The sequence below is a fragment of the Psammomys obesus genome, unplaced genomic scaffold (genome assembly GCF_907164565.1).
Source record: "Psammomys obesus unplaced genomic scaffold, mPsaObe1.curated_primary_1811, whole genome shotgun sequence".
Classification (NCBI taxonomy): domain Eukaryota; kingdom Metazoa; phylum Chordata; class Mammalia; order Rodentia; family Muridae; genus Psammomys; species Psammomys obesus.
Window position 1 is genome coordinate 15,991,283 of NW_026596039.1, and position 26,360 is coordinate 16,017,642.

The window sequence follows — 26,360 nt, forward strand, 5'->3', positions numbered from 1 at the left end:
GATAGATAGATAGATAGATAGATAGATAGATAGATAGATAGATAGATGAGCAAGCAAGCAAATGCGTGAATGAACGGATAAATCTTAAAAATGGCCACCCTACCAAAAGCAATCTAGTAAGGACGGCCCTAAGCCCCTCAGCAGAATGCAAACACAAGACAAACTCAATGGTAATTTTGGAGGATTTTTATCTCGTGTTGCTCTGTTTGGGCATTTTTTTAACCTAACTGGTCTTTTGCTAGTATATTATGGTATCCAATTTTGAGGTTTTATATCCTGTGTGTGCATGTGTGTGTGCATACACCTCTTGTATTATTTTTCTGCTTAGTGTTTGTTTTTTACTATTTCCCTGTTTGCTTTCAAAAGAGAGGAAGAAAAAAAGCATCAAATTAGATTAATAGAGAAGTGAGAGAGATCTGGGAGGAGCTGAGGAAGAAGAAACAATGATCAGAATATACTGTATTAAAAAATATTTTCAATTAAAAAATCTTAATAACTATGTATGTCTAAAAAAAACAGGTAAATTTATTTCATTTCTTCCAAAAATATGGAAAATGTAATTTCAACAAGTAATCAACTGAAATAAGATTATTAGCAAGAAATTTTGCGTTCTTTTTTATACTGTCTTAGGAAAGCCAGGGTGTTCAATATAGCAAGCCTTGATTCAGAACAGTCACATTTCAGGTCTCTGGACAGCACATGTCTGCAGACACTGTTAAAGATCAGATTTTAGGAACTGTAGTCACTAAGTATCATCATTTTTCAAACAAGCATTGAAAAATGAAACCCTTTCACCCTGAAGCAGCAGGCCTCTAGTTGATAAAAATAGGACATTAAATAAATACAGTTCTATCATCAATGAAGAAGGGAATTTACAGCATTTCTATATATTTTTAGACCATAAGAAAACACAATGCCCCTAAACAGAAGTTCTCAAATATACTTTTGCCAATGTAAAACCTGCTTCTATTAAGTCTTACCCATATAAGAAGACAAGCTAGAAGAAAATACCAGATCTAAAAGAGAAATATAGTTCTACCTAACCATAGGTCAAGAAAGTCTAGATAAAAAAATAAGCTACACCAAGATGTAAATTACTTAGCTATGGCTATAAAGATGAGCTACAAAGAACAGTTAAGCATGGAAAGAGTATGCTAAACATCCAAGCTAACACCATTTGTGTTCCCAGGCTCAAGGAAAGCTCTAATTTACTTAGAACTTTTGTTATATTCTAGACCAAGATGTTCAAAAATTATGGAAATTATAATTTCCATAAATTATATTATATAATATATAATATATATTATATATATATTATATATTATATATATTCTGTAAAACCCACACAAACCCAATGAAGAAAGATTGCCTTTAATTACATTCCCACTGTAAGAAATATTTTAAAGGGCAACATAAAATAAAAACCAGGTTATAAGAGTAATACTATTTTCAATTTATTTGCCACCCTTATTATCCTTTACCTGTGGCTGGGTTGATGCTTGCCGCGATGTGAAAATGACACAGCGCGTTGGCATGGTGAGAGATGTGTCTTTGAACTTCATGAGTTGCAGTCTTGTCAGGCATCAGTTCAGTGTGAGTTACAAGAACAGAAGACCTCCTTTGTCCTTTCCTTAAATTCTTCAAATGATGTATTGTCTAAAACAGAAAAGTAATATCCTAAACCCAACTCTGAAAGGTCTAACAAATGCCAACCAGAGAAGCCTTTCCAGTATTCAGAATTTTAAGACTGACTTTCTGTGGAACTGACAATTTTAAGATAAACTTTCTTAATTACAGTAGAACAATTTTGGCTACATGCTCCCCAGTTCTTAAAAATTTTTTATAGTTTAAGGCAAAAAGCAGTTGCTCCAAAGTACTTACAGTGGTATCTATAAACTATGAATAAAGACTCCTGGTCGAGATTAGGAGGCATGGGGAGGTTGGAGAGGTGCCTTACATACTGAAATGAGATTGGCAACCCAGAATAAAAATAAAGCCCCTGAATCTTCTTTCCAGGGAACAATGCCTCTCAAAACTCACTTAACTAATGTATTAGATGTTGATCTAAACTACAAGATGCACTATCTCCAATATGAAGCAGAAAAGGACCCACTTCAAGCAGACGGAAATGCCCTCACTGCAGCGCTGGCCTATGTGCAGCACCTGGGGACTTCTAGGCAGTGACCTAGCCCTCAACTGTCCATCTCCCGAGCCGCTGGCACGGAAGATCCAAATGAAGAGGCAGCCATTTGGTCAAACTCTCCACAGCGCCTATGTACACGCATGATGTGGGCACGGTCGCGGTCTTTCTCAGAATTCCTTTGTCACATCACAATCTCTCCTTAGTCTATCACCTCCCCTACCCCCAAATACCACAATTACTTCCGTCTTTTCCTTTGTTCTCACAGTCAGTAAGCAACAATGTGCTACCAATGTTTTTCTACTAAAATAATGCATATAATCATCCTTTCATCCCTTTTCCTGCAGAAAACAGCATCATATCAATGCATGTTCTCTGCTGTCTCCCTACTATGGAGTTGCTGATTTCTTACAATATCCGGGCCCAAATTGCCTGTAAATTTTTTTTTCAATATATACTTGATACTCAACAAAAACAGTATTATTCATTTTTCTCCTAGAAAGAAAACATGTAATTTACAAGTATACCCAATTACATAAACCCCGCTCTGAGGAGTTTCATAGGAGATGGTATCAGAAAGCACAGTATACTAGGCAAAGTCTGCCACTGACTCATCCCCTGAGCCACAAGATTTAAGCTGAGATGTATCCGACATGGTACACCTCCACTTAGGATTTTTCTCAAAAAAAATTTAAACATTATTAATAACATTGTTAAAAGATATCAAAAGCTTGTCAAATCACTGATGTCTGTTTTGCTAAAGAGAAGTGTATCGGGCATCAGAGCGAACACAAAGACTTAGTCATCAAACACTTATGCATAACTTGAAAATAAAACACACAGCATAAATATCTAACAATGATAGTAAGCATCCAGTTAGTACTCCGGTACTTTTCCCCATTAAATGTCTATATAAAAACAGATGACTTGACATATTCTAATTTACTTTTAATTCACTTAAGCTTTGGCTAATTTTTAAAATGTATGATTAGTGCCCCATCATAGAGAGTAAGCAATCACTATACTAGGGCCTGTTTGCTCCACAGAAAACTCATCCTTGAGCACCAATCTTAAAATATCAAACTCAAAATATTTCGATTTGACAAAACAAAGCCACTTTGACCATGTAGGCATTAAATTATTTTAAGTACATAACATACAAGTATAACTAGTAATGAAGAATGATGTTTGTAACATATTAAATATGAAAACAAATTATGAAACATTTCATGCATTATAATCTTAATTATATAAAAAAATTTATACATATATACATGACCGTACAAGTTGGATTATAAATTCCATTATCTTTCTCCTCCCCTTTTCTTAACATAGTTTTAAAATAAGGCTATTCTGGACTGGAAAGATGGCTCAGCAGTTAAGAACCCTGGCTGCTCTTCCAGAGGATCCAGGTTCAATTCGCAGCACCCACATGGTGGCTCACTTACAACCAACTGACTCCAGTTTTAACAGGTCTGAGGACCTCCCTTTCTGACATCAACAGGTACCAGACATACATGTTACAAGCATTCTTACTGTGTAAAATATCTAATAACTTTAAATACTCTGTATGCCTCACTTACCATTTTATACACATTGATTTATACAATGTTAGAAGCAAGTTCTTATAAGGATTTTGCTTTTATCTTACTTTGCTCTGATTTCTGTTCTTCTATTCTTTTCTATTTTGGAGTTTCTCTTGAGCGCTACAATTACAGACGTGCACCGCATGCCCAGCATCCAGCATACTTTTTATTAGGTATGTTCTGCTTTTGCTGTGCTGTTGTTTTGTTTTCAGATAGTCTAACTCTGTAGTCCAGGCTGGCTTAAATTCTCAATCCTGCTGCCTTTGCCTCTCAGGTAGACAATCACAGGCATGCAAACACCAAATCCAGCTCAACCACACAGAGCTTCTCTGCCTAACACCTCAATAAATAATTATCTTTATTCTTACAGAACAAAATGATACTTAAAAAAACATTTAGAACTAATTCCAAGGACCCTTACACATTTTGCTAGTTATTCCTACAGATTTTGACATTTGACCTACAAAATAAAAACATCAAGTTTATGTTACTTATCTAGACTATATATCTAAAATCATCCCTACATGTAACAGCGCACATTGAGCAATCTCACAGCACAAAGGGAGAATTCACCATTTACTTCATCACATGTTTGTGTGTGCCATATCCAGGAAAACAAATCTTCAAAATCAGTTTACCATTTTACATCATATCATACCTCAAGAGCATGTTGAATTCTGTCTTTGTGTTTTCCAGCAGGAGAAAGGTTGCTGGCAACGCTGGAGGTAGTGGTCTCACAAATCTGCTCACCCAAAAGGCAGTCTTCCGGCAGCAATGTTTCTGCCCAAAGCCGACACACACCATCATGACATGAAGTCAGTAAGACATTACAGACAGAACCCCTAGCAGCAAAGAGAAACGAATAATTGTATACCTATCAATGCCATTCATGCACTAAAAGCTATCAGTACTGGCTCTTCATGTAGTAAGACATTAACACAAAATACTGTATGAAAAAAGTAATTCATTCAAGGACTTGAAATCATTGCCTGGAACACCATTAAGAACTGGGAAGTGGTTAGAAAATAGCCAAAGGAATTAACGCTTGACAGTACAAGTGCAACTTAAAGCCAGGCTCTAAGAAACTTCAGTATCTTCTAAACAAGCCAATGAGCAGAAGGAAACCTAACAACTGTAAGAGGTGATCATAAAAAATCAGTAAATATAATGAGTTTATGGCAGTAATTCTGCCATTTCTGACATCTTGACAATACAAAAAAACTGTATAGGCAAATAAACATATATCTTCATAATAGAAGAATATTATTACACACTGAAAATCAATGTCATAAAAGTTAAAAAATTCTTGTAACATCAAGCAGCTAAATACATTAATGCAGGAGAATAACGCTTATTATAAAAGAACAAAGATATCTCTCCTACTCTTCCTCGCCCCACCGTGTGTGTGTGTGTGTGTGTGTGTGTGTGTGTGTGTGTGTGTGTGTGTGCGCGCGCGCGCGCGCGAGTGTGCCCTGTATCTGTGTTGGGGCTTGGGAGTCAGTTGACTGGATCCTGAGCCTTGTGCACAGCAGCCAAGTACTCTATCAACTAAGCCATAGTCTCCAAAACTTATTCTTTCTTTTTAAAAACTGCTTATGGGGTTGGAAAGATGATTCAGTGGTTAGGGTACTTGCTGCTCTTGCAGAAGACTGGGGTTCAATGCTAGCACACACACACATGGCAGCTTACAGCCATTCCTAACTCCATTTCCAGGGGATCCAATGCCTTCTGCTAATCTCTATGGACACCAGGCAAAAATGTGGTTCTCCTATGCAGGCAAACACATATACATATAAAACAAAAAGAAATAAATCTTGGGACTAAAAGGATGACTTAGTGGCTAAGGGCACTTGCTGCTCTTCCACAAGACCACAGTTCAGTCCCAGCACCCACACGGTGACTCAGAAATGTCTGTAACTCTAATTTGAGGGGGCGTCTGATGCTCTCTTCTGGCCTCTGTGGACACTGCAAGCATACAAGGCACAGGAATGCATACAGGCAAAAAAAAAAAACAAACAAAAAACAAACAACACTTATACATATAAAATAAAAATATAAACAAATATTTTTAAATTGCTCACACAGATTCCAACTTTGTCAAAGGTTTTAGAAGTATTTTTCAAATGTTTACAATAGTTTAAATAACTTAATCAAAGTAAACCTTTTAAACACAAATGTAAGCTGTCTACTAATTATTTTATAACTTTAACATGTTAAAACAGAGGACATTGAATAAAACCAAAAATCAAAATTAGGTGCACCCATAGCAAGGCTGAGGACTTCAGTCTCTGGCATTTGGAAGTCAGGATTCAGTCTCACTTTTTGAGTGAATCAAATAAATCTTTCATTTGGACTCTAGAGAAGATAAATTTGCTATGTTATCTCCATACCATGCCTGTCATGTATAAACTGTTCTAAGATACTTTTTAGCAGATGAATAAGCCTTTCTAAGCAAGCTTCTGAGCATCCAACAGTGTTCTTAAATCTGTATTCACAATATGGGAATTATCTGTATGTGCTCTTTGCAGTTTATTTAATCTTCTAAATACCTTTAAGAGACAGCGTTACAGAAGAGCAGGCATGGTGGTGCACACCTTTAATCCCAGCACTGGGGAGGCAGAGGCAGAGGCAGGTAGATCTCTGAGAGTTCGAGACCAGTGTGGTCTGCAAGGAGAGTCCAGGAGAGGCAAGGCTACAGAGAAACCCTGTCTCAGAGAGAGAGAGAGACTGCATAACAATGAGGAAAATTAATTTACATAATTAATCTTCCAACGAAATGGTTCCAAATCTGTGGATTCAACCAACTGCACTTCAAAAATATTTTTTGAAAAAGAAAAATGCATCTATACTGAAACTTTAAACTTCTCATGATATTTTCCTCTACCAATAAAAGTTAAAACACACACATGGCTAGGGGAAGGAGATAGGGGGAAGAAGGAGGGAGGGTGGGACTGGGGGGAGGTGAGGGAGGAGACTTTAATCAGGATATATAATGAATAAATTATGAAGAAAAAATTAAGAAGTAAAACACACACAAAATTATGTAGCATCTATGCTGAAGTAGTTATTGTAAATCACCTGGAGAATTTAAAATACATGGGAAAATGTGCAGGTTTTTTGTAAATAATGTACTATTTTATATAAAGGACTTAAGCATCTGTAGATGTTAATGTCTGGGACGTCTCAGAACTAATCCTTCATAGGCATAAAGAAATGACTAATTAAAAGCAATAATAATTCCCCACATACGTCCCAGCTCGATGTAACATGGCATCATCAACACACATAAACACACATGCATACAAGAACACTACGGAAAATGGATTATTTACGTCTGAGACGGTCTTATTGGTAACCTTAGCATTAAAAAGGCAGAACCTAAACAGTTTATTCACCATCAATTACATTCTTACCACCATGTACACTATTCAGTTTGTCACTTTTCCTCAGTGTGTACTTTCCTATTTACTAGCAAAAACATCCTTTTTAGAATCTTCTGCTACTAATGTTGCTATTCACAGTAGCAGCTAATGTTGTCTGGGCAAGTAGTATGTGCTGTGTTCTGTACAATAGATACTTCATGCACACAAGTACTCTGAGACAGTACTATCGCTACTGTTGTTCAACAGAGAGAAAACCCGAGACAGAGAGCCAAAGAAACCTATTCACAAGCTCCCAGGGTAAGACAGAAGAAGCAGAAGCTGAATTCAGATGGCTTCGTTCCACTCTGTTCTGTTAATCATTACATCTCTGTACAGAGAAGACTCCATTTTGACTATTTTTATAAACGTTTAAGAATATAAATTACTGTAGTATGAAATGTCTATCCAACCTGGGCATGTACTTGCTGGTTTTACGCCATGAGAAGCCTGTCACTGCTCGAGGGTGTGCCAAGTAAACGAAGGAAAACTGAGTAGCAGCCTGTCTCCTTTTCACTTCATGGCTATCGTGAGGTATGATGGAAGACTTCCAGCCAGCCATAGCGTACCATACTTTCAGAAGACAGTCATCCTGCAAAAGACGTAAGTCCACAGAAAATCAACTGGTATGTACACCGTTCAAAATGTGGTGCTATAAGCTTTAAAACAAAACATATTTAAAAACACAGTACGTAGCCAATATATTACAAAACTAATCCTAAAATGACATTTTATTACTTTAAAAAAATAAATGGGCAGTTTATTCATCATCAACCTTCTCTACATACTAGCATTTTTCAAACAGAGACAAATGCTACATAATGTCCCGCTGATGACTGGAGGGCGATCCTAGTTCTTTGGATATAACCATCAGTCACTGCTAAAATTATCACCTGTTTTAAGGTATCCACAAGAGTTAAACCAACTATTTCTTGCTCTAAGTTAAGAATCAGCAAACTTTTTCTATAGAGCCAAATAGATGACAGTAAAAAAGCCACACTTCATAGGCCTGTGGCACAGATTATTACTTGTGTTTCATTTTGTTTTGTTTTCTTTTCTTTCCTTTCCTTTTTAAAAATGTTTAAAAAACAAAACAAAGGAGTAGGCTGGGGAGATTGCTCAGTGATTAAGAACACTGGCTGCTCTTCAGAGGATCCAGGTTCAATTCCCAGGATCCACATGGTGGCTCACAGCTACCTATAACTCCAGTTCTGGGAATTTGATACCCTCCTTCACCCTGTGTGAGCACTGCATGGACAGGGCACAGACGGCAAACATAAAAGAAAAAAATTAAGAAAAAATGTAAAGGTTAAAGACTGGAGAGCTGGCTCAGCGGATAAGAGCACTTGGGGCTCTTGCAGAGGACCTGGCTTCCATTCCCAGCACACACATGGTGGCTCACAACCATCTGTAACTCCACACTCAAGGGAGCCAACATCTTGTTCTGACTTCTGTGGACACCAGGCATGCAGGTGGCACATACACATACATCCAGGTAACTCACACACATAAATCTTAAAAAAATTAAACAAGAATGTAAAAAGCACGAAAAAGTAACAAATTAAGAAAACTGTAAATATCATGTTAGTACTTGGCTAATAATATCCTGATGCCTCCTATAAGTGATTTAAAAAGAAAACACTTGGCTAGCCAATGAAATCAGTGATATTATTAAAGTGCTTACAAGTATGACAACAGCACTGCTTTCATCATGTCACGTGTGTCTTAATATCCATGTTGCCTATGCAGGAGCATGCACCTAAGCACACACATGTGGAGGCAGAAAATGGCCTCAGAGGACTTCAGGTGTTTTCCTCTCTCATTCGGTGCTTTACTGCCTTGGAGCAGAGCCTCCCATTAAATGGGAAGCTCACCATTTTGGCTGGTATGGCAGGCCAGCAAGCTCTTGGGACCCACCTAAGCCCTCTCCCAAAATGCTGAACTCACAGGCTTATACAGTCAAGCCCCTCTTTTCATGTGAGTTCAGGTTAACTGAGAAGCCCTATCTTAAAAACAAGTCAACAAGGTAAAGAGTGAAGTAGACCAGATGCAGACCTCTGGCTTACACACACACACACACACACACACACACACACACACACACACACACTCAACAAGAAGCAGCAGGAAGACTCTTACTACTGTCAAAAGACAACTAACAGTCTGAGACTATAGCAGTGTTCTCTTATCTTAGTGGTGAGGAATGTATGGGTCTTTTAATTTGTCAAAATCCATTTCACGATGCACTTAAACACACGTTTTATATAAATTATCTCAGTAAGTTAATCTAAAAAGGAAAAGGATGACAAGATGCATGTATTCATTTTTAACAACAGGAACAATAACTTCTTGATGTTCATTAAGAGTTGCCTAAGGCTAGGAGTACAGCCCTGTGATCTGTATCACCTAACTGCGGTACGGCATCTGCCTAACTTGCATGACACCTTGGATTCCATCCCAAGCACAACAATAATAATAATAAATGTTTAAGTTGTGTGACTAAGTTAAATTGTAGTACATTTACTCACATGATGGAAAATTACAGTGCCCTTAAAAGACTTTAGAGCCAGCCATGGTCAGTCTCTTTCTCCCTCTCTCTTCCTACCCCCCTCTCCCCCCTCTCTCTTTCACACACACACACACACACACACACACACAAACACAATCCTAGCATTGGACTGGGAAAGCTGAGCCAGGGTGAATTAGAGACTAGCATGAGCTGAGAGACTATTAAAAGGAAAGAATCAAGTACTTTGTGAGGAAAACTGGCTCATTAATAAGTAAGCTCAGATAAAAACTCCAAATACACTTAAGCCCAAGAAAAATGAAACTCCACTTTTATAAGAAATGGATCTTACCAGCAAAAGTCCCCTGTAATTTTCAAAATCCTGAAATTAATTGGATTGGCGTCTCGGAACGGCTGACCCGAGCCCTGCCAGCGTGTGCTGCGGGAGTGGGCAGTGCTCCCTGGGAGACCCGCAGCAAGTGCCCATCTGGTTCATCAAAACCCATAAACTCAGTTTCATCGGCAGAACAGATGGGGGTGTAGGGACAAAAACCGCCCAGCACTCCAAAGTCAGTCTCTGTCCTTTTCTCAAGAGAATCTAAATTAATATTGTACCTTTTTAAACCCTGAGGAAATAATCTTAAATCCAACACATTTGCTACATAACCCTCGAAGGACCCTTACCAATAAAAGTCTTATCGTTGCATAAGAATTATTAAACAGCTCTTCAGAGAACTGAATACAAGCTTAGGGAAGTATAATTAAACAAGTAAAATTTCTCCGTAATCTTCTAAGGTTGTATGTGATAAAAATTCAAAGACAGATATTTGGTTCCTGATCTATAACCAAGGTGGAAGGCCCTGAGGAGCTTCTAATCTTTTAGTCTTGTGACTTATTCCTACACATCTTTCAGATTCATTAATAATGAGAAGTCAAATAAAAACGTTCACATAATGAATCTGATTATCATACACAGGTCGTTAGCCAACTTACTGGTGTGCCAAGTGGGCAAGTCTGAGACACGGCCCTGCCCACCCAGCTGCAGGGGAAGCTGGGGCAAGATCACAAATCCAAAGCCAGCTTTGGCAACTAAGGCCAACTAATTGTCTCAACACAACAACATTTTTTAACTTCTTAAGACATTTTAGTGTGTGTGTGTGTGTATCTGTGAGTGGGGACATACACATGCCATGGCATGCAGGTAGAAGACAGAGGACAATTTGCAGTAGGTTCTCTCCTTCGACCACACAGGTTCTGGGTCCGGGAATCCAATTCAGGTTGTTAGACTTGGTGGCAAATGCCTTTACCTGCTGAGCCATCTCTCTGACCCAAAAGAAGAATATTTTAAATGGAAAAGGGAAAGAGGATATAGCTCAATCACAGATTTACCTTGAATGTACAAAGTCCTAGATTCAATGCCCCATACCACAAATAAAATAAAGTGCCAATGATTCTGTCAAAAGACCGTACACCCAAACCTGGCATGGTAGCACAGACCTGTAATTCCAGGTCTGAGGAGATGGAAGGCCCAGGAATCAAGGTCATCCTCAGTTACATATGAGTTTAAGGCCTGTCTGAGCTATGTGAGTCCTTGTCTCAAAAATAAAAAGCATATCACCAGGCATGATCATGTACATCTTCTTTTTAAATTAGAGCCAGCTGACTACATAATTAACTTAAAATATATATATACATTTACATTCACATACACACACACACACACACATATATATATATACACATACACACACACACACATATATATATATATATATACACATACACACACACACACACACACACACACACACATCCTATGGGACTCAGAGGCCTACACCTCAGACAAGTGCTCTGCCATTGAGTGACAACTCAGCTCAAATGTACCTTTCTTGATTCAATTGTTATACAATTCTAGTATTTCAGAAGTAATCATTTCACAACATTTGACTATCTCCATATACAGACTTACTAAGAAGACATCTTTCTGCCAGGAATGGTGTCACACACCTTTAATTCCAGCCCTTGGGAGGCCCAGGCAGGTGGATCTATATGTGTTCAATCCTTTGGACGCACATGATAAGAAAGCTGTCCTCCAGCCTCCACACACTGGCACACACGTGAGCTTCCCCAACCCCCAAAGTACAAATAAAAAAATAATTAAATTGGTTTAAGAAAAAAACTTACAATTTATACTATTTTTCAAATTATTTTTCTCTGATTTTGAAAATGGTTTTCCTTTATTAACCTATTCTTCTCAGACACTTTTAAAAAAATTCTCCATAAATTTCTGCATCCTATACAGAAATTACCTTTTTATTATTCTGAAACAACTGAACAAGCTTACCAAAATTTCCAGGGTTTTATCTCTTAAATCTAGTTTTAGTATTTTTTTTTTCTTCCAATGTATTCACTCTAGTTGTATTCATTTGTTCCAGCTGTGGTTGCTCCTGTTTTCTTTGACTTTCACCTGCCACTAAGGCAAACTGTTTAGGTACTTTAATTATTTGGGAGTGGAAAAAGAGGAAGCCCAACCGACAAAGGGCTGCAGGGAGCCTGAAAGTCTAGGGAAGGCCTCAACCAAAAGCCAGCATAAGTTAGCCCTTCAGCCAGACTGATGCAAAAATACTGACTCTGTGCCCTGGAGTAAGTCTGAAGGCTGACTCCCCAGAGTCAAGCCTCCAGGTAAGAATCCAGACTGTATGACATCTTTATTTGAGCTTTTCACATCCCTCATCAGAGCACCCAGCCAAGACTTCTAATCCAAAGAGCTGAGATACTAATGTGCAACGGTAGCGGCTGCATTCGTAGTAATTCGTTAAAAAAAAAAGGCAGTATAGACTCCTAATGATAAATATTATGGATAAAATTAAGGCAGACCAACAGAACAGAAAATACATTGACAGGTGAGGTACAACTTATAAAGGTGTGCTCAGAAAGACCCTGATGGCAAACTGACATTTAGAAGTCAAAGGGAAAAGCCCCCAGGTGTCTGCGCATACAAGGCTGAGGGTACAGATGCAGCAACACTGTATGCACATGTGCCTAACCTACTTATGAACAACAAGGCCTCAATGGCTAGAGTCAAGTCTACAAAGAATGAAAGAGCAAGAACCGTGACTCGAAGAGTGACCACCAGACACGCACAGTGCAGTGCGCATGTGAACCACTGTACAGCCTCTGGCTTTCTAGAATGAACAGAAAACATGACAGTTTTAAGGGAAGAATGACCTGATGGGACTTATGGTTTTTTTCTTGGTGCAGGGGAGTGTTGAGACAGGGTCTTAACGTCGTAGCTCATCCTAACCTGACACTGACACCTTACACCTGATTGTTATGAAAACTCCCTATTTTAGGTTTTCAGTGCTGGGATTAAAGGCATGCACCACACCTGATCTTTTGGCGTGAAGTTTTTTAAAAGCACTTTGAAAATACAAGAACACAGCTAGGTACAGTGGCACACTTCTGTAATCCCAGCACTGGGAGAGGCAAAGGCAGGTGGACCTCTGTGAGTGCAAGGCCAACCTGATCTAGAAATCGAGTCCAGGACAGCCATGGCTACAGAGAAACACTGTCTCAAAACAAAACAAACAAACAAAACCAAAAAAAGAAAGAAAACAGTAAAATCTGGAAGAATTATTGTATTAACCTTTTAAAGACCTGTATCTGAATAATATATCATGGAGGCAATCAAGAAGAGCACAGTTTATCTGGGTGGGCTCATTCATTGTTGCTTTAAAAACGAAACTCGTGACTAGATTATGTACATGTCCTAGTGAAGATCCACGAGGACAACGGCATGGCGAGAGGGGCAAGCAAGAGACAAAAACTTGTCATCGGCATCTAAAAGATGGCATCTAAAAGATGGCATTTAAACACTAAGAGAATGAGTACAGTTAGAGGAAAGGTCCTGAACCTGGCTATTTCAATACTAAAAGTAGCAGAGACATGGTTGTGGCAAACATCCATAATCCCAGGACTTGAGAGGGAGAGACAAAAGGATTAGAAGGCTATCCTCAGCTACACACTGGGCTAGAAACCAACCTGAGATCCACGGGATCCTGTCCTGATGATGATGATGATGATGATGATGATGATGATGATGATGATGATAATGTAATCATAAAAAATAAAATAAAAAACCACCAACACCTCTGCCCCAAAACAAAAACAAACAAACAAACAAACAATCTGAAGGACAATCAGAATTACAAATAGGCAGAGGACATATATTCGAGGACAGTGAAAACACTCTACACAGCACTACAATGTCAGATCATGTGGTTTTCAACTTAGCCAGGCCTGCTGACAGACAATGACTCTGGGTGCCAGCGGTTGCTGGTGCAAGTTCATCAACTAAAATCAATGCATCACGCTTAGGAGGATGTGGACAATAAAGGAAGATGTGTATGTTTAGAGGGGCAAATAGTGTCTGAGATTTCTCTGTACTTTCCTCGGTTTTCCTGTGAATCCAAAGAACTCTTAAAAAAAAAAAAAAAACTTAAAAAGAAAGAAGTAACTAATTGTGTTGACTCACGCTTACAGGTTAAGTAAGAATTAACCACACAATTCAGTAACAGGAAGTCTGATGACAATGTAGATGGACTCAACTGAAAATGAGGAAAAAATATGTAGACAAGAAGAAACCACCCTTTCTAGGTCCCACAATGAAGGCAGGGAGACATGGCAAAAACTGAGCAGCATTCCTGTTATTCCTGATGGGGAAACAGACTCCAGGCCATTCTCTGACAATTCCAAAAAAAATGAGAGAAGTTTGTATTCAGAATAAGCATCCTGCTGGCTTAGCCCCCCACCATTAGGATTACCACTAGCAGGACCACCATGCCTGGCTTAAATGAGCTGATTTTGTTTTGTCAGACAGGGTCTCACTACATAACCCTGATTAGCCTCAGGTAGATCTAACTAGGGAGACCAGGTTAGCCTCTACTTCAGAGATACCAGCCTGTCTCCACTCATGAGTGCTGAGAGCCTGTACCACTAGACTTGTTTTAAAAGTGCAGCAATTAAGACAGTGGCATAAGTACAAGGAATGAACACACTGAAGAGTAGAGCACAGAAACTGATACACAGAAAAGTAGACATTCGATTTTCTGACAAAACTGGCTCCACAGAGCAAGGGAAGACAAGGACTTCAGTAAGTTATGTAGGACCCCTGGATATATGGACAGATACATAGGAAAATAAAGCTACTTTGTCTAGCCATTCCCAAACCATGAAAATTACTAAATGTCAAATACAAATATAAAATGCCCAGCTTCTAAACCAGGGATTCTCAACATAACAGATGCTTTTGCCCCATCACCTGTACAAAACAAGCCTTAGCAAGCTGGAATGTCAGTTTTCAACTGAAAGCATCTACCTCCATCTCTGTGTCTGAAGTTTCTTGGCCCTATCCGTGCCAGCCAATCCCTGATGAGTAAAGAACATGTATAAGACAAGAGTTTGGGTGGATAGAGAGACGGAAAGAATCAGGGAAGCATTGGTAGAGGAAGAGGAGTGTGACCAAAATATAGTGTATGAAAAAATGTTAATAGTTTTTGAAGACTATGTATAAGGAGCGCAATGTATATGAGTAATGCTGGCTCTCAGAGTACACACAGAGTTAAGTCAATTAATACACTTAAGAAAGGACACACTGCCATGTTCCTCAAGTATATGCCTCAGTCCAATCTACTTTGTCTGATCATTTCCTGTGTGATAACTTGTTAACTATCAAGGTGGAAGCATTCAGACTAACCTGGGAGATAGGCCTCAGGGCCTGTGGAGGACTAACTTGACTGCATTAGTTAGGGTGAGACAATGCCCACCATGGGTAGAAACAGCCCCTGGCTAGAATCTGGATACATTAAATGGAGAAAGGGTGCGGAGAAGCACCATGCTTTCTGACTAGGGATGCAATATGACCTGCTCTGCAAGCTTCTGCCTCTGTGACTTCCCCTGCGATGACGGTCTGTGACTCACAACTAAACTAAGCCAAAGCTAACTTTTCTCCCTTAAAGTTGTTTGGTCAGAGTATTGTACAACAGTAGCATGAAAGAAGCTAAGACCGCTCCCATAGTACCCAACCTACCCTTATCTCAGTGTGAATCTAGAGAAGCATACAAACTAAGACCCAAAGTTCCACAAACTTGAAGAACCATCATCTGTTTCCGTAACTGCTATTTGAGGGAATCCTTCAACCAGTGTTAGCAATCCATACAGTGCTGTCTTAGAGATCACAAATATTTGTGATCTAAGTAAGACAGCTGCTACACATCACAAAATATTTTCACACATTTCTCTTTCTAACTGGTAGTGATGGGAACCACTGCTAACCTCCATGTGACTGTAACCTTCCTGTCCACAATGTGGTACACTTTTCCTAGTATGTTCTTGCAACTCTTGAGCAACTACCTCTGTGCCAAGCAGTTACTCAGCCACGAGACAGTAAAGCTGGACCGTTTCACAACTAGAGATCCCCAAAGGAATCTAAGTCAGCATCCGACAGATACCTGCACACCCGTGTTTCCTTTAGCACTATTCACAAGGACCAAGGTCTGAAGCAGCTGAGGTGCTTGTTAACAGATGAGTGGATAAAGAAAATGTGATACACAATGGAGGGCATGTTTGTTTCTGCTGTTTAGAAGTTTGTTTTTAATTGGGGGAGCATTGCTTGAGACAGGGTCTTATTATACAGCCATGCTGGTCTTGAACTCATGATCCTCCTGCCTCCACCTCAGCCTCCCAAGAGCCAGAATTATAAAAATGTGTCAACAGCTGGCCATAAAGAGTTGTTTTAAGAATCTTTGGGGGGGGAGGCTGTGTGTGTCTGTGCCTGCGTAAGTTTACATGTACCATCTTTATGCAGAAGCCCACAGAGGCCAAAAGTGGTTACTGGATGCCCTGGTACTGGAGTTACAGGCAGTTATAAGCCTCCATGTGAGTTTTGGGAACCAAACCCAGGTCCTCTGCAACAGCAGTACGGGCTTTTAACCTCTGAACCATCTTTCCAACCCCTATAATGGAACGTTCGTCTACCGTTAAAAAATAAATACAACTTTATGGTTTGCAGAAAAATGGATCAAACTGGAACTCCTCTCATGTTAAAGGCAAGTTATTGTCTGGCATATAGTGTGACTGTAGCTACTGTATGGCCAGTTGTAAAGGAAAAAAATGCCAAGAAGTCCCTAAGGGTCAGGACTTACAATGACCCGGGAAATATGCCTGAGAATAAGCCCAGGGTGCATTTCTGTCTATGGAGTGCTTACAGTCTTATCTAGCCATAGGGTAAATGCACAATTCCTTTTCTCACTTTATGAAGTAACAGAATTGAGTATGGATTTTTAAAACTGTAGAAACAGGAAAATAATTACCTAATTCTGAACGCAAGCATTTCGCTGAAGTGCTTTTAAACCTAAGTTTAGACAGAGAGTGACAACAGGGCAAACCCTAGGTTTAAACCGATCTTTAGTTCGGCAAAATTCAAAGCATCTGGAAGAGCCAGAGTGTGACTGCTGCTCTTTCTAAGGCCCAGACATCGCAATGGGCTTCTGAGATAAAGCTCACTTGAGACCACGCAATCCATCAACTCTGAATTCCCACATTCCCACAGAACCCGGATAGTAACAGACGACTGTACAAATCTTTCTGAACAAAGTCCAAAAGCCAAACTTGGAAACTTAAAAGTCTGATAATATCAGTCTGGGCAAGGAACTGGGCAAAGTTGGTGAGAAATTAATTATGAACAGCAGCTTTGGAGAACTAGCTGGGACTGTTTACAAAAGCTAAAGATTCAAGTAACCTAGGACTCACCAAATCTACTCCTGTGTCACTCAAGAAAATCCATACATATGCCTAACACACATGCAAGACCCTCACTGAAACATGTTAATATAATGTTCTTGTGGAATGTATACAATTTACCCTTGTTCATTCAAATGCTGATTTCTCTACCCCACTATCTGGTTTCAATCAGGACACTGTATCGCAATGTTTATTCTAAGCACCACCTGTCTCAAGTTTGTATAAACATGCCACTATGCGTTCTCTGTATTGTCAATTAAACAACCAACCAGTGCTGAGCAATGGAGAGAATAAAGTGGGACATCCTGGTCCATAGGGGAAGAGAAAGAAGTGAGTGGGAGGAGCCAGAGAGGAGAGATCAGCAGGAGAGGACTTGGAACCATGAGGAGAGATGAACCAGACCAAATATATGACTAAAAGCAAGTATAATGTGGGAAATCTGAATGGAAGAAAACTATGGAGCTTTAGGATGGAGTAACTGTTGCCCAGCATTGTGCTCTAGGTTAATTAAATAAATCCTGGTCTCTGTGTGGTGATTTGGGTATACAGCTGGCTTAGGAATAACTGCTGATTAACTAAAAGATAAATCAATAATAAATACAATAATCAACAGCAGAAGCATTACTAAATACACATCTGGAAATGGTATGGCAGGTTGGTGGGGAAAGAATGAAGAAGTCAGTAAGCAATATTCAAAGACGTCCATATGAATTAAAGACTTAATTGTGACAAAAATTTTGTTTAAAATTTGGAATAAAATAATGGATTACTCAAACCACAGCCTGTAAGCCACTCTCTATTTTTTTTTCATTCAGTTTTGTTGTTCTAGAGACCCCTACTACACATAGCAACATTCTGTCAAAAAAGAAAAAGGGAAAGACGACTGGGGGAGAAAAGGGAGTGGGAAGAATTAAGCAGAGAGTATGTCATTATGAGTCCAGTAGCACAAGCCTAGTGGGTTTGTCCTTTTGTAGACTGGGTCTTACCAGCAGCCATCTCTGGCTTGTCTCCAACTCAGAGATCTCAAATACTAGCATTAAAAATGTGTGCCACCCCTTGTCAACTCCTTACCCCCCAGCTTCTACCTCCCAAGTGCTGGGAGTATACGAGTATGCCACCCTGTCCAGCTCAATAAAGCTAAACAGAAAAACTAATTTTGTTTGACCATGCCCCAGTGGGTGACCACACATCCAAAGCTTCATTAGTAGCATAAACTGAACTCTACAGTGAGAGTTTGGGTTTCTTTTAAAACCCAGTTATGTTATGTAAATACGCTTTTGTTTTAATCCCAGGTGTGGGATATTACTGTCTTGTGCACTAGCAGGGGCATGATCTTTGCCAGCTACAGATTGATTCTGGGAACTCTGGAGAGGGGAAAGTGCCGAAGCCCAGAGAGGGCCACGGCGGTCCAAAGAGGGGGGCTAAGAAGCAGGCGGCTGCCTCCTGCTGCTGCCCTGGCTGCAGTCTGGCCCACGAACAAGAAGTTGGGCATGTCCTTACTATGAAAACTGGACTTGCCCCAACCCGATGACCTAATCAGCACGAAGAGACCTACAGCCCTTCCCCTCTACCTTTCTGTCCTACCAAGGACAGGAATAAAGGTTGAAGGAAGGTAGACGAAGAACCTAAATAAAGCAGCCAAACAAACAAACAAACAAACATGCCAACAAACTCACTGGGTTTTTGTTGTTGTTTCAAGACAGGGTGTCACTATATAGCTCTGACTGTCCTGGAACTCACTGTGTAGACCAGGCTGGCCTTGAACTCAAAGAGATCCACCTAACTCTGCCTCCGAAGCACTGGGATTAAGGGCGTGCACCTCTATGTACAACTTTGGGCTCAATGGGTTGAAAAACAAAATAAGAACACCAAGTTGAGTGAGTATTGAATGGGAAGTGCTCTGGGAGGAGTTGAATCTCAAAATATAATGTATAAAAGCCTCAAAAATTAATTTTAAAAAGTTAAATATAAATGAATGGTGAACAAGATTCCCACTGAATAGGGAGCACACATGTAGAAGAGAACCGATTCTTGTAAGCTGACTTCCTTACATCACTCATTCTCATTCACATTCTCTCTCCCCCCATCCCACCCTCTTCCTTACTCCCCTCTCTCCCCTCCCCCATTTTTGTGGACTGTATAAAATTTACCTTTGTTCATTCAAATGCTGATTTCCGTACCCTGTCTTATTTCAATGCAGACATTGCATTAAATTGATGTTTATTCTAAATATCTCCTATCTCAAGTTTGTGTAAACATGCCCACCATTTGTTCTCTTATTGCCAGTAAAAAGCCAACCAGCCAGTGCTGAGCAATGCAAAAAAAATAGAGTGGGACATCTGGATCCATTGAGGGGAGGAGATGGAGCCATGAGGAGAGGACTGGGAAATACCAGAAGAAATGAACCGGACCTAGGACATGACTAAAAAGTAAGTATAATGTGGGAATAGGAACAGGAGGAAGCTACAGTAGCTTAGAGGTTTAGGATGGAGTAAGTATTGCTCAGTATTGTGTTCTAGTAAACTCTATTCTCTCTGTGTGGTTATTTGGGTATATAGCTGGTTAGGGAGTAACTGCTGCTTTACTAAAAATACAAATCAGTATTAAATATTAATAATCATTCCACATATATCCCCCACCCTCATCTCTCATGTATACCACACACACTAATGTTAAAAACATTATGTAATTGGACTAAAGTAAAATAGGAATATTAGACATTATTTCCCAAGTGTTTACTATGTGTAAAGATAGCAGATTTTAAAACATTTTTCCATTTAACAGAGCCTAGAACTGAGCTCAGGACTTCACCAATGGTAACCACCTTTTTACTAAACTTCAAGCAAGCTCTGCAGGAGAGTTATCTCAATTTACGGAAGCCAACTGGAAATGAACACAAGGGATCTTTTCAGTTGTTTGGCTGATAGCTTTATTTTTCGGCTTGCCCTTACCTTTCCAGCAGTAGCAAAATATTCACCATCAGGAGACCATTCCATCAGATGTACAGACACTGAAGTTCTAAGAACAAACAAAACCAGTGTGTTCAGAGCACAGTATGTTCTATGCATAAGTGGTCAAAACAAGATATTCCTAATATCAATGTCACAATATCTTAACAATACAAAGTATCCTACCTTCCTAAAAGCATAAAACTATTCCAAAGTATACTTTCAAAAACAAAGAATAGAAGTGATGCCTGAACATGATACTGCCACATCCACATCAATCAAAACTTCACTGTAACATGTTAAAAGCAGATTATCACCTTCCCTGGTTAACTGGGTCTCTTTATGTGACCCATGTTGACACTAACAGGACAGTCACAGTTCCATACCAGAAGCCCATATCTTCCCATCATTACTCTCATTTCAACACATTCAGGAGCAATTGCTGCGTGTAAATTCTGTCAACTCAAGTACTGAACTGTAAATATGAACTTTTTTTTTACTTTTGTGCAAACAAAGCAGATTAAATAACATCAGTTTTGGTTAGAAAAAGCCCACTTTTTAGATTTCTAAAATACAATACCACCAAAAAATAAAGACCTTTGTAAGAACGAATATAATTTAGGAAGCATTTTTAGTGAACACAGATTACAACAGACTTAGACACTAACTTGCATTGCCAGATGCACTTCCAATCACTTAAAACAGGAGGGATTTTAGTATCCACTTCTTCCTCCTCTTCTAGAATATCACTTCCTGGGGGCGCCCACAGCTGAATTGAATCAGTTGCTGTCAACAATCTGTTATCTGAAAATTTAAAAATGTTCTGATGAACAACCAAGAACTATCTAAGAAAAGAAATGAACACATGTTTTCTGTTAGGTCTGTACCCTATCATACAATCCATCTAGGACAAGCACATGGGTCAGGTCAAAAGAAACTCCGTAGCAGGAGGAAAAGAACGAAAAGGAGCCTCAAAAGGAATCATTATCAGAGAACATGCCAGGGGTTCATCTAGCAAGCCTGAGAGCAGTGAAGTGGAGAACCACATCTCAGATGCCCTCTACAGTGGAAGTACTCTCAAGATGGGATCAAAAACAAAAGCAAATTTTTCTACATAGAATACAAAACAACTCTCATTAATTGTGAATGTAAAAGGAGATAACAGCTACTTATCATTACAGGTTTCTAAACCTTGCAAATTAAAGACAAATTTTCTGAAATATACAATAACAAAACACAGTAGAAGATGCTCTAACCCTGTCTCATGCATGACTTTGTAGATAAAACAAGAGTAAGGTATATCACATGTTAACAGCAAAAGGCAAAGGCTAATGAGCAGAGGGAAGAAAATTAAGCTCTGTGCAAAGTAGTGCATACCAAGAAGAAAGGCTATATTCACTCATTAACAAAATACATTTGTAACTTTATCATCAAAGATTACGACATTTTAATTATACATTCAAATCAAATGCTTCATTTTAATAATTTCTAAGTAGAGCTGCTAAATACCTTGAGGGTCCCATGCTAAGTTGTATGTCACGGAACTCAATAAAAACTGCCCAGTTTTAAGCCACTGACACTTGAGTTGCTGAAACATGGAGAGAAAGGGAAAAAAGGATATTTTTTATATAACCCCCAAAATTCCACCATTTTATCATTTTCTTCAACTTAAAACAAATTTATGAAGATTTAAATATTTCACTACTATTTTTAAAATAACTTCCGACAGTCCCACTTATAGGTCATGCTGCCATACTGAGCTGCTTGCACGCCCAATTAAACACGTTCTCTCAAGCTTTCCTCTCTCTACAGACACATCTGCACTATGTGGGACAACCTTCACTTCTCCATCCAAAAGTCCCTTTGTTTCATAATGATTTGTCTAAATCATCACCTCTGTGAATTCCAACATTGTACCAGCATCCAAAAGAGTTTCAAATTCTCTCATCACGCACTGACTACATAGAATTAGTTTATGGATCTGACTTTCCTACTAGACAGCAACTCTTTAAGTGAAGGAAGGAAAGATGTCATAATAATTTGGGGGAATTTGTCACTGTTGTTTAACATTTTTGTGTTTGCCTGGTTTTTGTTCTTTAAAAAACAAAAACGGATCTGATCTCATGGAATCCCTGGAACTTGCTGTATAGCAAAAATGACCTAGAATTCCTGATGCTCCTGCTTCCACCTCCCAAGTGCTGAGTTTTAGGCAACTACGAGCATGACATATCTGTGGTTGTTGTTAGGACTGGGGTTAGGAAGGGTCTGGGTGAAGAGTTTTAGTTTTATTTTTTGTCTTTTTGTTTTGTTTCTGGGGTTTCTTTGAGATGGGGTCTAGCCAAGTAGCCTACTTCTCTCTGTGGTGATCCTCCAGCCTCTGCAGCCAAGCAGGAGTTACTGCTTTAATTCGTTTACCTTTGGCACATGCTGTGCCTATTATAAACATGCTAACTTCTTTTTATTAGGGCTGGAGATGGCGCAGAGTTGTGAGCACCTGCTGCTCTCCCAGAAGACCCAAGTCCTCTTCCTAACACCGTCTTCAGGTGCCTCACAACCACCTGTAACTTTACCTATAAGGGATCTGACACTCTCTTCTGGCATCTATAGGCCCCTGTACACACACACATACACAGAGAGAGAGAGACAGAGAGAAAGAGAGAGAGAAAAAATAAAAATAAATCATTTTGAAACATTTATTAATGCACAGAAATGGACTGTCTAAAATAAAACTCCTAAGACGACAGGTTTTAAATTTGTATGTAATTCACAAATATGATCTGTTATATTTTGAGTTATTATTATCTAATCCTTTCATTATACAAGGTGATTAAAAGTTTAAAAGCCAAAAGCTTTTGGCATGCAATACAGTCTTCTGAATAAATAAAACTGTATTTCTTTGTTTTATAAAAGTAGAAAATGCCTTTTTGTTAAAAAACAAAACAACAATAAAAAAAACAAAAAACAAAACAAAACAAAAAAAAAAAAAACGCACAACATGTTTCACGCACATGGGGTCAACGCCCCTGGAATGAAGTTACAGAAAGCTGCAAGCAACTATGTGAGTCCAGCGAACCTAACGCAAACCTAACACACATACTCTACAAGGCAGTGAATTTCTTAACCAATAAGCACCTCTCTAGCCTCTCAATCTGTTTTCTTAACTGTGTCCCTGCTGGGAGGTGGGAGGCATCAAACCCAGGGCCTTGTGCACACTAAGCAAGAGCTCAGCCGCTGATCTCTGCCTCCAAGTGACTCAGCCTCTGTACAATTTAAAAGCTATTTCTATAATGAAAAAAAGATTTTAATTTAACGTAGATATAAATAAACATACAGGATTTCAATCAAAACTGGTTTTAAGAAACACATTTGAAGATGGGCACAACGGCTCATCTGTAGTTCCAGCTACAGTCTAAGTCTGAGGCTAGAGGAGGAGAATGGCTTGAGAGGGAGATTTGAAGCCAGCCCAGGCGACTCAGCAAGACCTCATCTCAGGATATAAGCAAATCAAATCAAAGAGGTGGACGGCATAAGGTCAAGATCATCTTCCAAGAAACAGTGAGTTCAAGGCCAACCTGGAATACACAAAATCCTATCTCAGAAAGTACTCAGAAAGTACTATTCACTCAGAAAGTGAATAGATAAATTGACATTGAGATTTAGTGTTCACGCTTTGGATTATTTTAAGTTGACGGCGGAGCTCTAACCCATAAAGGAATTTTGATCGGGACCTTTTCAACCTTTGCGTGTGGGATGCACGTGTGATGGATGTGTGTGTGTGCATATCTGTGGGAGTGTAGGCGCACCCATGTGGGCATCACAGGGCAACCCTGAGTGTCCACTTCTCCCCTCTACCTTGTTCAGACATGGTTTCTTGTTACTGCCACTAAGCATAGCAGGCAAGCTGGTCCTGAATCTCCCGTTTTCACCTCACGCCTCACAACTGCTCTCAGCTTTACGTGAGTTCAGGATATTCAAACTCAGGTCCTCACGTTTGTACAACAGCCCACATGTAAAATTCTTTAACTGGTTACTGACTCTAATCATATAGGATTTCTTAACATTAAATAATATAAAATACAGCACCCCACGTACCTGTGAATGATTCGAGACAGGGTTTCTCTGTGAGGCCTTAGCTGTCCTGGACTCACTTTTTTGTAGACCAGGCTGGCCTCTGCTTCCCTGAGTGCTGGGATTAAAGATGTGCACACCACGCCTGGCTACATAATGGTTCTTAATGTGATGTGCTAATCGCTGAGCTGGTTAATGGAACTTATCTAAGTGTGTAACTCCAGTAAACAAATGTTTGGGAAGTCTGAATACACTAGATACTGGTCTAAATAATTGGGATGTAACAATAACCAAAAGAATCAAGTCAGCCACTTGTGAAGGGACGGTATGTTCTAAACTCTAAGTAATGAACTAGTGCTATACTACAGGGAAAAGCTTACAATAAGATAAGCAGACGGGGGCAGCGTGGCTCATGCCCGTAACTGCATCATTAAGAAGCTGAGGCAAGAGGGGCAGGAGCAATACAGGAGAATTTACGGCTTATAGTAGAGTATACCTCTCTGAGGAGGTCTGTGGGAGCCAGCCCTGGAGCCGAACAGAGAAGGCAGCATCCAGAGCAGCTGGTGCTCAGGCCTAAAGGGAGGGCGACTAAAAAGCAGCAGAAACACAAGTGTGGCTGGAAAGGGAGACAAATTCTAAAGGAGAACAGTGTGATGCTGGGAGGAAAAAGGTTATAGTCTATTTGCAGATTTGCAATCCAAAAGAAATATGGTGCCCTTACGCAATTTTGCAGAGAAGCACACACCCTCTCTATAGAGAAGAAAGAAGGGGACATGAGAATAGGAAACTAGTACCAGAGACTAGTAGTAACCCAAGAAAAAGGAAGAGCAGTTCAGACTAGGGTGGATCTCAGCACAGCAAACGGCAATTAGCAACATTATCAACAGAGGTTTCTACAAGGCCTTTACTAAACTTTACAGATATTCATTCCTACCCACTGCTTATACTGCTTCCTAAGCAGCTCTTACCACTATTGCAAATAGTCTAAGAAACAAGAAAAAAACCAACTAGATCCAAGTTAACCAAAATAGTAATAAGAATAAATTTAACCAGATTCTTAAAACATTCTATCAATTAATACTTACACTGTTTCTCTTATGAGAATTTATACCCAGGGGCTCAAAAATACAGACAGCATTCCCATATGACGCTGCAACCTAAAAGACAACGAACACAACGTTAGTGTTTAGAAAAGAGGGAAATACAGATAGCCTTCTCTGCACAACAATGTATGAACTAATTTCATAGACCCCAATTCCGATATATCACCAGGGTTTATCTCTACAACTAAGCCTGGCAGTATATAGATTTAACAATCTCTGTTACCAGCCAGGTATAGGAGCGCATGCCTTTGATCCCAGCATTCAGAAGGCAGAAACAGGAGATCTCTGTGAGTTCGAGGCCAGCCTAATCTACAAAGTGAGTCCAGGACAGCCATGGCTACTCAGAGAAACCCTGCCCCCCCCCCCCGAAAGAAAGAAAGAAAAAAACAATCTCTGTTACCAAAAAATTCAGTGGCCATTTTTTTTAAATTACAAAGCTATCCTATTCAAAAGAAAAAGAAATTTTTTTGAGATGGATTCTCAGGTAGGCCGGGATAATCTCAAAGTTGCTATGTACCTAAATCTGGACATGAACTCCTGATCTTCCTGCCTCTAATCCTGTTGGGATTACAAGTATGCACTACAAAGTCCATCTTAAAAATTAGACTTTCTGTAAGAATTTATTTTGGGACCAGAGAGACAGCTGAGTAAAGGTACTTATCATCAAGCCTCATGGCCTGAACCCCATCTCCAGAACTGACTCCTGCAAGCTGTCCTCTGAGCTCTACACACATAACACATACACACATAATACACACACCACATACACACACACCACATACATACACAC

General features: G+C 39.5%; 1 protein-coding gene across 8 annotated transcripts in view; it reads right to left on the minus strand.

Annotated features, from left to right (window-relative positions):
• The window catches only part of Dmxl2 (Dmx like 2), a 141,672-nt gene that overhangs the window by 89,317 nt on the left and 25,995 nt on the right, over window positions 1-26,360 (minus strand). For 7 of the 8 annotated variants that reach the window (XM_055621810.1, XM_055621811.1, XM_055621809.1 and 4 more), the window contains exons 3-9: window positions 25,553-25,624; window positions 21,909-21,987; window positions 21,068-21,203; window positions 20,403-20,469; window positions 7,559-7,737; window positions 4,385-4,568; window positions 1,482-1,656 (exon numbers count right to left, since the gene is read on the minus strand). In XM_055621810.1, coding sequence (XP_055477785.1) covers window positions 1,482-1,656; window positions 4,385-4,568; window positions 7,559-7,737; window positions 20,403-20,469; window positions 21,068-21,203; window positions 21,909-21,987; window positions 25,553-25,624 — 892 coding nt within the window. The remainder of the gene's footprint in view (window positions 1-1,481; window positions 1,657-4,384; window positions 4,569-7,558; window positions 7,738-20,402; window positions 20,470-21,067; window positions 21,204-21,908; window positions 21,988-25,552; window positions 25,625-26,360) is intronic. The other variant, XM_055621812.1, reaches the window with a different exon arrangement.